Source organism: Carica papaya, chromosome 5, assembly GCF_054855325.1.
Source record: "Carica papaya isolate Zhongbai chromosome 5, ASM5485532v1, whole genome shotgun sequence".
NCBI classification, from domain to species: domain Eukaryota; kingdom Viridiplantae; phylum Streptophyta; class Magnoliopsida; order Brassicales; family Caricaceae; genus Carica; species Carica papaya.
The window spans coordinates 40,846,094-40,863,024 of record NC_142313.1 but is presented as its reverse complement, the minus strand read 5'-3'; the positions used below and the strand labels follow the sequence as shown (position 1 = coordinate 40,863,024).

Sequence of the window (16,931 nt, the reverse complement as noted above, 5' to 3'; positions counted from 1 at the left end):
TTTTCCCTCTATTACTTTCTCCTTCACTTTCCTGCTTGCCAAACAAGTATCAAGATTCCACATTGTATCAGATGATGATCAATATGTAACAGTAAATGGTATTCCTTGCTGGTTGTTACAAAAAAGAGACTGACTCGTGTGATTCCGATTTACAGCGGATGCGAAAACTGTGTTATCTTTTCTGAAATCTTTCTGAGGCCAAAATTAAAGAAGTTTACGACAAAATTAATATCCATCCACCGTCAATTCTCAGAAAAATTATATGTTAATTTTCTTCCGTAAAAAATTTATTCTTAAGAATTTTGAATTTTTCTTTTTTTTAAAAAGTATGGAAACGTAATTTGTAAAGTTATTTTTCAACCGCGTCCGAATAGAATTTGCTATAAAGCAACACAGTTTTCACACATAAAAAGATTGTTGATATAATTTATATAATGTGATATATAATAATATAGTTTTATATAAAATATTTCCTAATAATTTAAAATATGTATAGAAAAAGTGTGTGATGTTATTATTGTAATACCTCATGAATAAACACCACAGTCCAAAATTTTTTAGGCAGTGATTGTCTTTCCCATGGATGTCGCATTTCGTGACAAATGAGATTATGAAAACTTGTATTTGGGTTTGGATTTTTTTTTGAGTGACAAATGCTCTTATTTGTAGGGAGAAAATTACATGTATAAGTATTAAGGTATGTACCAAAAGACTATAGAAGATGTTTTTGCATTCTCTTCGTAAAAATAAATATATGTACGTAAGTCTCAATCGTAGAATCTTCTTTCTTACTGAATTCGTGAATTCCGTCTTAATTCATACTCTCTTTCAAATTAAAATTGAGAAAGTACATAATAAAGACATAAATTTAAAAAGAAGATTTACTCCTAACTAATGATAAATAGAGATGGGTATAGAATTCGTAGGAGTTATATTTATCTCTTTTTTATATTTATTTCAATTAAAAATTATATATTTCTCGCATTTTATATTAGAAATAAGAAAGTATACATACATACATACACATATATGTATATATATATTGAAGTGGAAATAAGGAACATCAAAAGTCTATATTGCCTTCCATGTACTTGACTCCTCCATTGACTTAATCTATTCTAATTTTTCTATATAAACCAAACCATAATAGTTCGATTCACATTGAATTTTTTTGTTTGTTCTGCTAAGATGAGTCAGTTTCATGTTTAAAGTAAAATATACGTCTAAATTTGAATTGATTATGCATAATGTATTCTTTAATTTTAATTAAAACTATATAATATATTTTTTTAAAATTTAATGTATTCTTTAATCCAACCATTTGTTATTTGTAGCTGTTCCTACAAAATATGATTATTTGAAAATAACTGGCTTAAATTTAAGTCCTTTTTCCTTAAGTTTTAAAAAAATAGTTATTCTACTATGTCTAAGTAATTACTACTTTATTATTTTACTTTATCATTACGTAATTATATAATTATGTAAATTATGATTAAAAGTACTTAGACATACACACACACACACACACATATATATATATATATATGTATGTATATAATCATTGTCCCACTAAAAAGAAAATGTAAGTCTATTGATTGGTTACCGTGTAGACTCCTCCATGGACTTAACCCCTCCATTGACTTGAATCCTAATTAGTGACCATGGAAATATATACATTTGAAAAGAACCAAACTTTGAAAAATGGTGAATCTACTCAAAAGTAAAAAAATAGGTGGGACATAAATGAGTTTTCTCAACTAAATTTAAAACAAATAGAATAATTAAGATATATATATATAGCAATATTTAAAACATATAGGATAGATTATTAAGAGACATTCACACTGGTAGTCAAGATGAAAACTCTGTGAATCTTGTTATCAGTAGTTGTCTACTTTGTCTAGTGATTACAATAGTTTTAATATAAAAAATGTCTTATTGCATAAATACTTAGAAGAAAAAATTTACGTGAATATCTCGCCAGGCTTTAATAGAGAAATAGGAAGAAATAAGATAAACTAATAAAGTAGACTCAAACAGTTACTAAAAACATGGTTTGACAGATTCATAAAGGTGATGATAGTTATGAGATTTAAGTACGCTCAAGGAAATTAAATTTTGTTCATCAAACACTAAAAAATAAGGGGAATTACAAATATCCCAGTATATGTTAGTGATAATTTCACAATAAAAAATGATGATAATGAATAGTTAATACTAAAATAATATCTAACAAAAGATTTGGAGATCAAGAAACTAGGTAAGTTTAAATATTTTCTGAAAACTGAAGTTGATCGCTCTAAATATGAGATTTTTATTTTTTAATAAAAATACAATCGTGATCTGTTAAAAGATGTTGACAAGTTAGCATGGAAACCATATGGTACACCTATTGATCATAATCACAAATTAGGATTGACAAAGAAAGATATACTAATAAACAAAAAAATACATAAGAGATTAGTTGGGAGGTTGATCTACATATCCTACACGAGACTGGACATCGCTTATGCAATAAAAGTTATAAGTAAATTCATATATGATTCAATAGAAGTACACCTACAAACAATCTCCATAGTACTACAATACTTAAAAGGAAAAAATTATGGTAAAAAAGAATAACAAATTGCTTTTAGAAGTCTATATTGATGGAGATTATGTAAGATATGTTATAAATAGAAGATGTAGTATATACTGTTGTACCTTTCTTGGCATTATCGTAGAGCGGATTACTTAGTTTTATTTTTATTAACCCATTTAGAAAAAAGAATAATTACTCTAAGATGTGAAATGGTTATCTTAATATTTCAATTTATGTTAGATAAATGATTGTATTATTTTACTTTGTTATTGCATGATTATAAATTATTTATAATACCCGGCCTCAAAAATCGCACTAGAATAATCTTTTTTATTTATAAAAATTCTGTAAATAATTAATCTAATTTTATTTTATTTTAATTTTATTTAAATTATTGAGAAAAAATAAAATAAGGATGAAATTGAAAATAATTTTGAGAAAAATATGTGAAATTTTGAATAAATGAGGTGTTTTTTAAAGAAAACTCGAAAACAGAAGGTAAAATCGCAAAAAGAAAAAATTCGGCTACATAGGACGGCCTAGTCAGTAACCAATGCAAAACAGAGCACGTCGTGTAACAAAACACGCTGACATCGGTGCCACGCGGGAGATCATGCAGGCGATACGCATGCCTTACGATTTGACGATCCCGATCACGTCCTGCGCACACGGATGATTCAGATGTATTTTTTCTTTAGACGCGATTGAACAGACGAGATCAATTGCAATGAACGGCCCAGATTCGTCCATGCAATATGCCTAAATGGACAACGATCAGATGACTCTCCTCGCTCTACATCGACCTGAACGGACGGCTCAAATCGACATGGGATGGGTATTTAAATATTGCATCATAGGAGAACCTAATCCTAGCCGTCCAGCCCTCGCCGGAGAATAAGAACCAGATGCCGGAGAAGGAGATCCCCAGCCGCCGCTGCACTAGAGCCACCACTGACCATCAAAAAAGGTAAAATTTTCTCATTTGTGCTCGGAATTCAATTTCGAGCCTTCATATGGCCATATCAGAGTAAAAAGAACGACTGGTGAACCGAAAACTGCAAGTAAAGCCCGATGGAGTCGCCGTGACCAAAATCTTAAATCCTCTCTGATGATCCCCTTCCTGTTTTCTGCTTCACATAATTTTTCGACCATTGTATTCACCATCCTTTTCTGTGCATGTTAGCCGAAGAAGAAACCTCACCCGTGAAGAAGAAGCAGTGGAGTTGCCGCACCTGGAGACCTCTCCTGCAGGAATGTTCGATTTTTTTTTTATTTTTTTGGGGGTATTTTTAGGTATGTAACGATTATTTTAATTTTTGCAAAGAAAATTCAAGAAATCTGGGACCTGTTAGTAGACGTAATAGATAGTACGACGTTTCGAAATACCAATCGGGGTATGAATCCCTCACCTTTTTCTCTGTTACGGTAAATTGATGTTTAATAATCAATAATTCTGTATTTTGTGAAAATTAGAAAAACTCTAACAATAATTATAAGTCACTAATGGAGTCGGAACTGATCAATGTACGATTGTCCTAGTTTACTGTTTATTTCTTCCTGTGTTGTTTAAGATGTTTACTGTTTATTATGTGCATTAAATTGCTAGTTTAAAATTGTGTTCTCGGTTACTTTGTTTATTTAGTTTTTCTTGTACTGTTTATTTGGTTATCTGGTTACTTAGTTATTCGATTATGTTAAATTGTATCGTTTGCTTAGAAATCGTTTAAATTAATATGTGAATATGTAATGAGACGCTGATATGCAATTGGTAGTTATTTGGACGATGATAATCTATATATATGGAAGCTTACTAGGTACCCTAGGAAATGGTGGATAGACCTGGTACATAGAGAACCTTACTATGGACATTATCTCAGTCGTACGGGGCTAAGAAGTCCCATACCGGAAGGGTTTTAAATATATGGTTCACCTTATACTGGACGGGATATCGAGTTGATGGTATTTGGCGCCCATTACCGGACAGAGTATGAGGATGGCCGGATAAATTGACAAATCTAAATATTGAGTTCATGAGTAAAAAAATTCCTATGGACCCCCAGGAGTCCTAATAAACAGGTAAAAAGGGAGAATGACTGATTTTACTCACTTATACATGAAATTATAAATGTTATATGAGTGTGATTTAGTTACTTGTTTTCATAGATTAACTTTTGAAAAATTTGTAACACTAAGTATGAAATAAATGTTTTAATGTTAAAGGTATTTACTTAAATTAAGGGCTCAATTAGTTGTTCTGTGATTTTTACAAACTTTTATTTTCCGTATTAGTGATTAACATAACATTCTTACTAGATTAGTGTAATTCACTCTTCTATTAACCAGTTTAAATCAAGATGACCAAAATCCATATCTCGATCAGTAAGAAGGTTGTGAGTAGTTTACCTCCTAGATCCCTTCAAGAGTTAGTGGAAGTCAACCCATAGAATATTTATATATTTATTTTAAGTCATTTATTTGTTTCTTTTTTAAAAGCCGCTGTAGTAGAGATATTCTCGTAATTCTATTGGATATTCTAATTTACTGTATAAAGAATATAAACCCTAATTATTATCTGATTCTGTATTTGAAATACAAATTCATATCCTTTGATATTCCGGACTTTTACATTATCAGTAAAAAAATACTAGTAAATATATATTAACTATAAATATATGTAAATAATCAAAATTTGAAAAACTAAATTGTTCAAAATATGTTATGAATGGTGAATCAAAGATATTATTGAAAAAGTAAATTTATTATATAAAGACATATATCAAATATTACAAGGCAATAATGAAAATGATAATATTAACCTAAATACCTAGATTATGTTATACAATTACCTCGTTAAATCAGTTAATTATAATCTTTTCTGAAAATTATACTAAAATTAACAAATATATTCAGTATATATATATATATATATATATATTGTCCCACTAGAAAGAAAATATAAGTCTATTGATTGCATTCCGTGTAGTCTCCTGCATGGACTTGAATCCTAATTAGTGACCGACTTTAAATTATGATTTTTAATGCTTCTTTAGGATTTTAAAACTGTTAATATATTAAACAATGCATGGAAATTTGTACTCAAATCGGTTTGCTCATAACCAAACTAAGATATCTCATTTTTTGTTTGCTATGTCGAGGCATGTTGTTCAAAAGTTAAAAACTTGATCGTAGTATATAATACATTTTAAAATTGATATATATATATAATATATATTTCTAATTTAGTAAAAATATGTAATATGTTTTAATTTCTGTTAACAAAATATATTCGATGTATGTTTTAATTTTAATTATATATAACATGTAAATAATTGTCTATTTTATTTATTTTTCATCAAAAAATTTATGTGTAACACCCTAATTTATTATTATTATTTTTTATTTTAATTTTTTGTAATTTTTTTATATGAATATAATGATTTATTATGTAATAATATATGATTTTAAATTAGTTTAATTTAATTAAATAGAAATAAAAATAAAAATAATAAAAATAGATAAAATTATTTTTGGAATTTAATTGAAAATAATTTTTGAAAAAAGGGGTGAAAATTCGAGTTCTAGGAGTATTTTTGAAAAGAAATTTGAAAATAGGGGGGTCAAAATGCAATTTAAAAAAATTACGCCACGTCAGCAACCCGGTCAACAGTCCCGACCAACCAGGACATGCCGCGTGGCAGAAACGCTGACGTGAGAGGCCACGCGGAAGGGAGCCGCGTGGACGATCCGCGTACACGCGATCGAACGACTAAAATCCGTTCCCGCGCGCACAGACGACCCAGATCAAAGGCGCGTGCGAATGGCCCATATTGCAGGCGTACGGACGGTCCAGATTGAATCGCACATGAACGACCCAGATTAATTTCCTATTTAATCGCGATCGGACGGTCCAGATTAAATCATGATGGACGGCTCAGATTAAAAATAGAATGTTATAAATAATCTCATCCACACCCAAACCCTAACTCTAGCCGCCAGAGCTCTCGCCGGAGAAGACAGCCTAGCCACCGGGGAACCGACTGCCGCCACCCGCCGCCGCACCGGAGCACTTTTCGGCCGCCAAACGAGGTAAAAATTCTCCACTTGACTTGGATTTCGATTCTAAACCCACCTGTAGCCAAATCGGAGCCAAAACACTGGCCAATTGGGGGAAAACACTGCCGAAGCCCAGCGGCGCCGCCGCGAGTTTTTTCAATTTTTGCCTCCGATGAGGCCCTTCCCGATTCCCGTTCAATGTAATTTTTCCACCATTATGACCTACCGTTCCTTCCTCTATAGGTTGACCGAAGCAAAACACCAAACCGCGACTCGAGCTGGAGGAGCCGCCGCACTAGAAAGCCCCGCCGCCGGTAAGTCTCGATTTTCTGTATTTTTTCGGCCCACCGAGGGCCTTATGTGCGTTTTCTCGCAAGGATTGGTGCTAGTTTGGCTGAATTCGGCCAGAAACGGCCGAAAACAGCCAACCCGATGTGGATTGCCGCCGCCGTTGCCGGAGCATGGCTGAGCCACAGTGACGGAATTCTGAAATTGGTCGAGTAGGCCCTGGGTCTGATTTTGAGTTATTTGGGGACATGTGCAGGTACCGTAAGTGCATTTCAGTTCCCAGAAAAAAATTCAGGAAATCTAGGGACTGCCCGAAAGTGCAGTGAAAAATCGGTTTTAAACTTCGAATCAAGTAAGGATCCCTCACCCTATTTCCTATCGTGGAATTAAAGTTCGATTAAATGGAAATATCGTATTTTTGCAATTGATAGATATGTATAATTAATTAAGGTTACTAATGGAGCCCGAATCTGATATATTTTTCGGTCAGTTCCTGTTTTATTTATTTTATAGTTTTAAATGCGTGATGGTATGTGGCTTATTTATTCTATAGTTTCATATGCATGAATCACTGTTTACTTCACTGCTGCTTGATTTCGTGGATTTAATGTATGCTTGCCTTGTTGAATGCACGTTACTTGTTTAAATATTCATGTTTGATTGGGTAATGGAGACTATGAATAATTAGGAATGGGATTGAATTGATAATTGGATATGATGAAAGCCTCACTAGATATCCTGGGAGATGGTGGACGGACCGGGTCCATAGGGAGCCCTACCAGGAATGTTTTCTCATACCGAACGGGGTATAGAGACTTTAAATGTTTTGGTGCTCATACCAGACGGGGTATGGGGATGGCCCGCTTCACCCTCATATCGGACGGGGTATTGAAGTTCATCATTTTGGCGCCCATACCGGACGAGGTATGGGGACGGCCCTGGAATTAAGTTGTTAAAGTGAATGGTTCACGTGTAGAGTAGACCCCTATGGATCCCTATGGATACTGGTAGGCTGATAAAAGAGAAAAATTATCATTTGATGATTGAAATATAAAAGTATGACATGTGCTATGTTACAGAGTGTGTATGATTTCATGATATCTATGATCTTATTATTTTTTAAGGGTCGTTTTCATGAATCTCACCGAGGTAAGTGAACAGTAAAGGGTTTTATTATTGATAAATGAATTTGTTAAAAATTGTGCTCCATTGGTTGTTTTTTTTTTTTCTACCAACCTTTACTTCTGTGACAGTGATATAGTATGACATCTTTACTGGGCTAGTGTAATTCATTCCTTACTTAATCATTTCAGATCATGAGAACTTGGTTCTCGAGCCCATTCCGCAGGAAGACGGCTAGTAGATGCCTAAATATTTTATAATTTTCCTTATAGTATTCATTTTTAGTATTTTCTTTAGTTAACTTATTCTTTCATATGTTTAGTACGTTTTGGTCATTGTGTAAGGAATGTTAACCATAATCTTTTATTTCGCTTATGCACTTAGAATTTTTATATACATTTTCTTTTTAATTTTCGGGGCCGTTACATTATGTATATAGGTTCGTAACATTTAATAGAACACATGTCAATATAAAAAAAATCACTTAAATATAATATTATAATTTTAAATGAAGAAATCTATACTCTTTAATAAATTTTATTCAACTTTTATTATCGAAATTTAAAAAAATCTAAAAAATAGATCAACTTTCATAGGTGGCTTACCACCCTCTTGTCGCTCGCACCACAAGACCGGTCACCTCCACCACTAGTCGGCCTTCACAGTTTGCACTAAAAGCAGCCGCAGCTCATTGTAGTCGCCACCTAACTTAGGTGCACCTCTTAGTTCAACCAAAACTAACCGCTACTTCCTGCAACCACTAGTCACCAATTATAAGCCATGGCTCTTGTGGCATTCCTCTCTATCCAGTTGTGCATTCAACAACTGTACACAACTCTCTTTGTTGTGTTTATCATGTTCATATGTAAACAACTTCACACAACTACGTGTTCTAGGTAAAATCCTTCAAGTAATTTTTTCATTTTCGATAATTAATTACCATTCAATTCTTAAAAGATGTTGCAGATAATATCTCAAAATATTAGAGTATATTCCCATATAGGAATTTCACCTACGAGTTTCAATCAATTCAGGTTATACAATGTTTTAAAATAAAAAATTATTTGAGGTGATCTCAATTAATTCATCCTAAAAGGGAAAAAGAAGTTCAACCATTATCTAAGTACCAGATCTTAGAGACCTTATATTCGATGCCCGAGATGAAGAGGATTTCATGATCATGACATGACTCTGATTCTCAACTGCAGACATATTAATTGAATGTGTAGACAATCTAATATTGCAAACTCTTACTTGCAAGCTGGAAATTGACAACATCTATTTTTCAGCTTGAGATGAAGTGGTAAAGAGGAAATAAATTAAGGTATTAAAGATAAAGTAAATTAGGACATTAAAGAAGAAATGAATCAGGATTTTAAAGAGAAAGTAAATCAGAATATAAGAGAAAAAGTAAATTAGGGTGTTAGAGATGAAGTAAATCAAGTTTAATGATATAAAGATAAAATTACATCTTTTTGTAATTAATTATAATTAAATTTTTTTTTACGTAATAAAAAATCTGTATATATAACACTATAATATTCAATAGTAATGACATGAATTAAAAAAAAAATTATTCTTAACACATAATTTGTGTTAGGTCAGGTTTAATCGAAAATTTAATCGGACTAGTTCTAACACGAATAATATTTTCGATTAAATTTTCTATTGTGGTTAAAATCATACAAATTATTATTATTATTATTGTAGAGTGGATTACTTAGTGTTACCTTTATTAACCCATTTAAAAGAAAAGAATAATTACTCTAAGATGTTAAAAGGTTGTCTTATTATTTTAATATATGTTAGATGAATGACTGTATTGTTTTACTCTATTATTACATAATTATTATAAATTATCAGTAAAAAAATACTAGTCAATATATATTACCTATAAATATATGTAAATACATCAAATTTTAAAAAACAAAATTGTGCAAAATTTGTTATGAATGGTGAATCAAAGAAATTTATGGAAAGGTAAATTTTATTATATAAAGACATATATCTAATATTAAAAGGCAATAATGAAAATTATATATACAATGAACTTGTTAAATCAGTTAATTAAATAATCTTTTCTGAAAACTCTACTAAAATTAAATTAAATACAAAAAATTAAATTCGGTATATTTATTTTAGAAAATAATTATATTTGCGTAAATAGCACATTAGTTAAAAATTATGTATAAAGTATAAATAATTACTGCATAATATTATAAGTTATTTTGAAAAATTGAAAGAATGGATGACTGTGATTGTTCGTTGCTGATCCAACGGTCATAATTAGAGCAGCATGCATTATATATACGTTAATAATGGAGGTAGATCAGCACTGCATCTTCCATTTTGATTTCTCACAGAATGAAAATCAAAATGAGGTCGTGGTTGACGGTAGTAAACTGGGTGGTGATGGTACTGTTGATTCAACTCCATGGAGGCCTGTGTTGTTGGGAAGAAGAGAGATTAGGTCTTTTAGATTTCAAGGCCTTCTTCAAATCAAACAGTGAAGATGCCATCGATCTTCTTCCTTCATGGCTTGATGACGATTACAGTGACTGCTGCAACTGGGAGCGAGTCACCTGCAACTCAACCACAGACCGAGTCACTCAACTATGGCTTGACAATCTCAATAACAACAGTCTCAGTGACTACTATTACATTCACTATCAACCTGAAAATATTTTGTTTCTAAATTTTTCCATCTTCTTGCCCTTTAAACATCTGATAAGTCTGAATTTGTCCATGAACAATTTATTTGGTTCGATTGGAAATGCAGGTATGTATATGTTTACTTCATTAAAAGTAAATTTTCATTATTCAATCATATGTATATGTACACATGCATAAAACACGCTAAGGGTTTAAGGGTTTTTTTTTGTTATTTATTAAGATAATATATTTGTTCTATTTTATGTTTAAATTGATGAAATAGATTATGTATAAAAAAAAATTTACCATAATTTAAATTATATATTTATTAAATTTATTTTCATAATTTAAGTTATGTTTGAAATAAATAGAGAGATTTATTTCAAGATGTCCCCAGAATTCTTGATGATATTTCAACATGGTTTCCAAATATACACAGAGTTTCCCAAGCTTGTTCCAGTTTAGGAAGCTAAAGCATCTGGATTTTAAGTGCTAACAATTTTGATTAGAATTTTCAGCACCGGAGAATTTGGAGTTGTTGGATCTAAGTTGGAATCGATTCAATTCTTCTCTTTTGCCACAAGGTAAATAAATTGTCAACAAGCACTCTGCCATTTGCACATACACAATCTGTGCATATACATACATACATTCACATGTGCACACATATCCCGAGCTAAAATGAAAACATGGTTTCCAATCTGTGTATACATATACGTACGTGCACCCATACATATACACACTCACACACACACAATCTGGATACATATATATCTTTTATGACATTTCAACATGGTTTCCAAATATTCACAGATCCCTCGAGCTTTTCCAGATTTAGGAAACTAAAGCACCTGGATTTAAGTTATAACTCTTTTGACAATGGAATCTTGAGATACTTGAATCATCTCCCTGCTATTACATCTCTATCCTTGGCGTCTAATAACATGGGAGGACCACTTTCTAGCCATGGTAGGTGTATCTAACTTATTTCTGTTGTTTATCTTTGTTTCTTGTATACTTCTCGAGGGAGTAGTTTAAAAAAGTGATGATTAATTTCTATTGAGTTTACTAGAAGACAGCCTTTGTCTAGTTCTTGAGTGTGATAGTAGAGTTAAATATACTTTATGAGACAATTAAAAATCTTACATGTTCTTATTCTACATCGTCATATATTTAACCTTTTCTTTTTTAGTTTCAATCAACTTCTTGGCTTCATCGAAGCTAAGAGGCAATCATTTAATTACCATACCATTTACGTTTCTTGAGGGGAATATCTTTTCCTCTTGATTCCTAATAATATATCTTTTGTTTTCCTTTGAAAATATTATCACTCTATTACAGATTTCAAAAACCTCAGCAATTTGGAGAAGCTTTATTTGACCGGAAATAACTTTAACGGATCCCTTCCAATTCTAGGCAAGTGAGATAATTTTTTCTTTCTGAACTTTCCTGACAATTTTGTGAGTTGTTGACAATATATTTTCCTTTTGGTAGATATGGTAACCTACAAAAACTTAAAGGAGTTAGATTTGAGCAGCAATCTATTTAGTGGGAACATTCCTCCAGAAATTGGAGCACTATCTTCTCTTAAGGTTTTTTCTGTGCATGATAACGAACTTAACGACTCTCTACCTATCCCGGGTAAGTATCAATTATCAATTATGGGCATTCTTGAGACTTTTTTCCGCTTTAGTTTCATAATGGCCATGGGTGAAAATTTTACTAATGAAAAGTTACTAGTTATGTTTGTTGGTTATGATATATTTATTCTCTCTTTTGAACAACAAAGAAACTAATGCAATAGCTAGTAGTTAGAGAAAATTGCTAATAGGATTTTTAGAAGATGTGATTAAATTGAATTATTTCTGCAGGTTTATGTGCACTGAAGCATCTTGAAGAATTAGATCTTAGTTGGAATAGATTTCAGGGGAGCCTTCCAACATGCCTAAAAAATTTGACATCCCTTAAGATTTTAGATCTATCTCAAAACCAATTTACAGGGAGCATTTCTTCTTCTTTAGTACCGGGCCTTGCATATCTTGAGTACATAGATCTAAGTCATAATTGTTTTGAGGGCTTGTTCTCATTCAGCTCATTCGCTAATCACTCCAAGCTTGAGGTGGTTCAATTTCTAAGTGATAATAGCAAATTCGAGGTTGAAACTGAAGATCCAGATTGGTTTCCTTCTTTTCAGTTAAAGGTTCTTGTGCTATCTAATTGCAACCTGAATAAGCTCACTGGTCATGTGCCTACATTCCTCTTGAACCAATCCAACTTGCTCATGGTTGACTTGTCTCACAATAATTTGGGAGGAAGCTTCCCTAGTTGGTTTCTTCAGAATAATATTGGGCTGAAAGCTTTGTATCTAACAAATAATTCTTTCACCGGTCAACTTCAGCTATGGCATGTTCATCATATAATTTACTTGGATATCTCAGGCAATGACTTGAATGGACGACTTCAAGAAAACATTGGGAACCTTCTTCCACACATATTGCATCTTAATATGTCCAACAATGCTTTTGAAGGCAGTCTTCCATCTTCAATTGGTTACTTGAATGAATTGGAAGGATTGGATTTGTCCAATAATAATTTTGTAGGAGAAGTCCCCAAGGAATTGATGGTAAATTGCACCAGGATCTATGTTCTAAACTTAAGTAACAATAAGTTCTACGGTGAGATATTTTCTTCTCACTTGAACTTAACTTCGATAACATCATTACATTTGAACAACAATTTGTTCAGTGGAACTTTTTCAAATGCAATATTACAATGTCCAGATATAAAGTTATTAGATGTTGGCAACAATTACATGTCAGGAGAAATTTCGAGATGGATGGATAATATAACAAGCTTGGATATCTTTTTACTAAATAATAATTTTTTTGAAGGTGAAATTCCATGCAATATGGGTAGAAATAAATTCAAAGGTACACTTCGACTAGTAGACCTATCTCACAACTCTTTGTCAGGGTCTTTACCTTCATGCTTAAGACTAGAAATGGTAGAGCGTATAAATTTACAAGGAAACAATCTCAGTGGACGATTACCTAAAAGTCTTCTCAACTCATCGACATTGTTGATGCTGAACATTAGAGATAATGGCTTTATTGGCAGCATTCCTGACATAATTACAGTTCCGAACTTGCGGATTATGTTGTTTGGAAAAAATTACTTGAGTGGTACAATTCCTAAAGCTCTATGCCAATTAGAAAAGATAAGCTTCATGGACCTATCCCACAACTTTTTAAGTGGGTCAATTCCTCATTGCTTCGACAATATCTCATTCGGAAGTTTAGTAACTAATGATCATATCTTCAAATTTCAAAGAGTTATAACCAATTTTTGGCATTTTTCATTTTACAAATACAAAAGCCAATTGTATAAGGTACTTCACCATCAAGTTCTTACCCCATATAGATCATATAATTTGCAAGATGAAGTTGAGTTTATTGCGAAAAATAGGAACAATTCCTACGAGGGAGACATTCTCAATTACATGTCAGCATTGGATTTGTCCTACAACAACTTAACAGGTAACATCCCAGGAGAACTAGGAATGATGTCTGGGATTCATGCACTGAATTTGTCTCACAATCAACTCACAGGCTCAATTCCCATAACATTCTTAAACCTTAAGAAGATAGAGAGTTTGGACCTTTCCCACAATAACTTGATTGGAAAAATTCCTTCAGAGTTGAACAAACTTCACTTTTTGGGAGTATTTAGCGCTGCGTATAACAATTTGTCGGGAAAAATTCCTGATGATCGAGGACAATTGGGGACATTTGCAAAAAGCAGCTTCGAAGGTAATAAATTTTTATGTGGATATCCATTGGAGAAGTGCCAAGGGGAAGATGATTGGAATAAGAAAACCATACCTTCATCAGATCAAAGTGAAGAAAAATGGCTGGAGATTGATTGGCTGATCTTTTTTGCTAGTTTTTCAATGGCTTTTGTTATATTTTTCTTTGGAGTTGTTTCTGTTCTTCATATTAATCTCTATTGGCAGTATAGATTTCATGAATGTATTTATTCATGCTATTATTTTGTTTATGATACTTTTTATAAGCTTTTTAGGTCTGTATGGTAATAGATTGTTGATGGTTTACTCTGTTTGTGACTCTTTTTGAATATCTGCATCTGTAGAAACAAAAATAAGATGCCAGAAATAAGAATTTTAACAATCCAGTCCAAGTCGGCAAGAAGAAATATAAATTTTTAAATGGTAATTTTATGTAATTTACTCTTCTAAAAATTCAGTCTTCAAAACTTGTTTTTACAGGATTAAAAAAAAAAAAATTTACTGATTCACAGATAAAAAAATGGGAATGACTCGTCAACAAAAGAAAAAGACTGATTGTCACTTTCCCTTCTGTCGATTTATCTTTTCTTTCACTCTCCTGCTTGCCAAACAGATGCCAAGATCCCACATTGTATCAGGTCTCCTTCACTGGTTGTTATTGACTTTGTGTGATTCCGATTTATAATGGATGCGAAAACTGTCTTATCCTTTCTGAAATCTTTTTGAGGCCAAAATTAAAGAAATTCACTGTAAATTAATATCCATCCACCGTCAATCCCAAAAAAAAAAAAAAAACCAATGCCTAAATGGAAGTAGAAGTGAAGCTCCGTCTCCCCGACTCCGATTCCCACCAGAGACTCTCAGATCTTCTCTCTCCCTTCCACAGAAAAACTCTAATCCAAGATAACTTTTTCTTTGACGACGCCGACTCCAATCTCTCCTCGAACCTCGCCGTCCTCCGTCTCCGCTTCTACGACCTCGATGCCCGCTGCGTCCTCTCCCTCAAAGCCAAGCCCGTGATCTCTCGCGGGATCAGCCGCGTCGAAGAGCTCGAGGAACCCGTTTGTCCCCAGAATGCGCGCGCCTGTCTAGCGGACCCGCGTCTTCTATGGGTCTCATTCGGCGAAACCAAGATCATGAAGCGGGTGAGTGAGGAGTTCGGGGTGCGTGCCGGGACAGGATTCCAATATTTAGGAAGGTTCGGAAATGTGCGGGGAGTGTACCGGTGGAGAGAGCTGACTCTGGAGCTTGACGAGACTATATATGAATTCGGGACGAGTTATGAGATTGAGTGTGAAACTAGGGATCCGGAAAGAGATGGAGCACTGATTGAAGATTTTTTGAGGGAGAATGGTATTGATTTTCAATATTCTGACATGAACAAATTTGCAGTGCTTCGAGCTGGGAAGCTGCCTAAATGAGATTGCGACTGCTGCTCATTGCAAAAATGGGTAATGTTCTCTTTGTTCAGTAACATCTATTTGTAGTTGGGAATTGTTAGAATCTGATTCATTTGGTGCTGCTACATATGAAGTTTCCATTAACATGGAAAAACACCAGTGTTTTTTTTCCTCCAACCTCTGCTGTTCTAATCTGGAAGATGGAGTTGTTCGGATTTTTGAAAGCTGTAGATAAACAGCATGAATTATTTTGTGATTATGATTATGTAAATGGGAAAGGTCTTGTATCCAGATAAGGAGTCATGATGATGCTTTTCTGGAAGCTTTTGGTTTCTCTAAAAACTTCAAACTAATTCTAGTGTTATAACAGCTCTTATCAAAATGGGCATTGAATGACAAATCTTACTGCCAGCTGATTGTAATAGCAATGATACTGCTGGGTTATCCATAAGGTACCCCCAAATGCCTGGAAATTGAAGTACTTCTGTTCCATAATTGAATCTGGGTGGATGATTTCCTAGCATAATGAATTGCTTAGTATGGTTCATGACCAGGTAGACACTAGACAACACCCAGGTCTAATGTTCTTGAAATGTTGTAAACTGTTCATCTAGTAGGAAACAAGATTATACATCCAAATACTGTGTTTGTAAAGCCTTTTCTTTTAAGTCAGTTTAGGAAACCAAAAAAAAAAGAAAAAAGGAAAGGATGTTGATATCTTAGTTTTTACCTCTGGTTTCCAGTCTCTGTTCTTCATTATGTACTGTCATATTAAGCACCATCTTCAGTCTCGGCATCAGTATCAGAATCATCATCATCCTCAGAATCGTTTCCTTCTCCAGACTCACTGTTTATCATATGCGTCATCATTTAAATCGCTACAATCTTGATATTCTCCATTTTTAGCATCCCCACTACAATCTTGATATTCTCCATTTTTAGCATCCCCAGGTTCAGAATCATCACTGCTCTCAGCAACATACTCCTTTTCTCCAGTTAAGTCAGCTAACAGAAACCTGCAATGAAGTCA

General features: G+C 33.1%; 1 protein-coding gene and 1 pseudogene across 2 annotated transcripts; both read left to right on the top strand.

Moving 5' to 3' along the window:
- The first annotated feature begins 10,391 nt into the window (after positions 1-10,391).
- On the top strand, positions 10,392-15,351 carry LOC110821143 (cuscuta receptor 1-like). Of its 2 annotated transcripts, none has more exons than XM_088220989.1 (6): positions 10,392-10,823; positions 11,215-11,280; positions 11,510-11,665; positions 12,038-12,112; positions 12,191-12,337; positions 12,568-15,351. In XM_088220989.1, the coding sequence occupies exons 1-6, from the start codon at positions 10,409-10,411 to the stop codon at positions 14,787-14,789; spliced, it is 3,081 nt and encodes a 1,026-aa protein (XP_088077115.1). In that variant the 5' UTR covers positions 10,392-10,408; the 3' UTR covers positions 14,790-15,351. The 2 variants fall into 2 exon arrangements, with proteins under 2 accessions (XP_088077115.1, XP_088077114.1); XM_088220988.1 differs by having other exon boundaries at positions 11,206-11,280.
- LOC110821016 (triphosphate tunnel metalloenzyme 3 pseudogene) lies at positions 15,308-16,312 on the top strand (annotated as a pseudogene).
- Positions 16,313-16,931: the final 619 nt, after the last annotated feature.

Excerpts from the sequence above, each read along its gene's own strand:
- LOC110821143 (XM_088220988.1), top strand. The coding sequence starts at position 10,409 with ATGAAAATCAAAATGAGGTCGTGGTTGACGGTAGTAAACTGGGTGGTG. Across the intron at positions 10,824-11,205 it reads TGGTTCGATTGGAAATGCAG|AATTTTCAGCACCGGAGAAT; the intron begins GTATGTATATGT and ends AATTTTGATTAG. Across the intron at positions 12,113-12,190 it reads CGGATCCCTTCCAATTCTAG|ATATGGTAACCTACAAAAAC; the intron begins GCAAGTGAGATA and ends TCCTTTTGGTAG.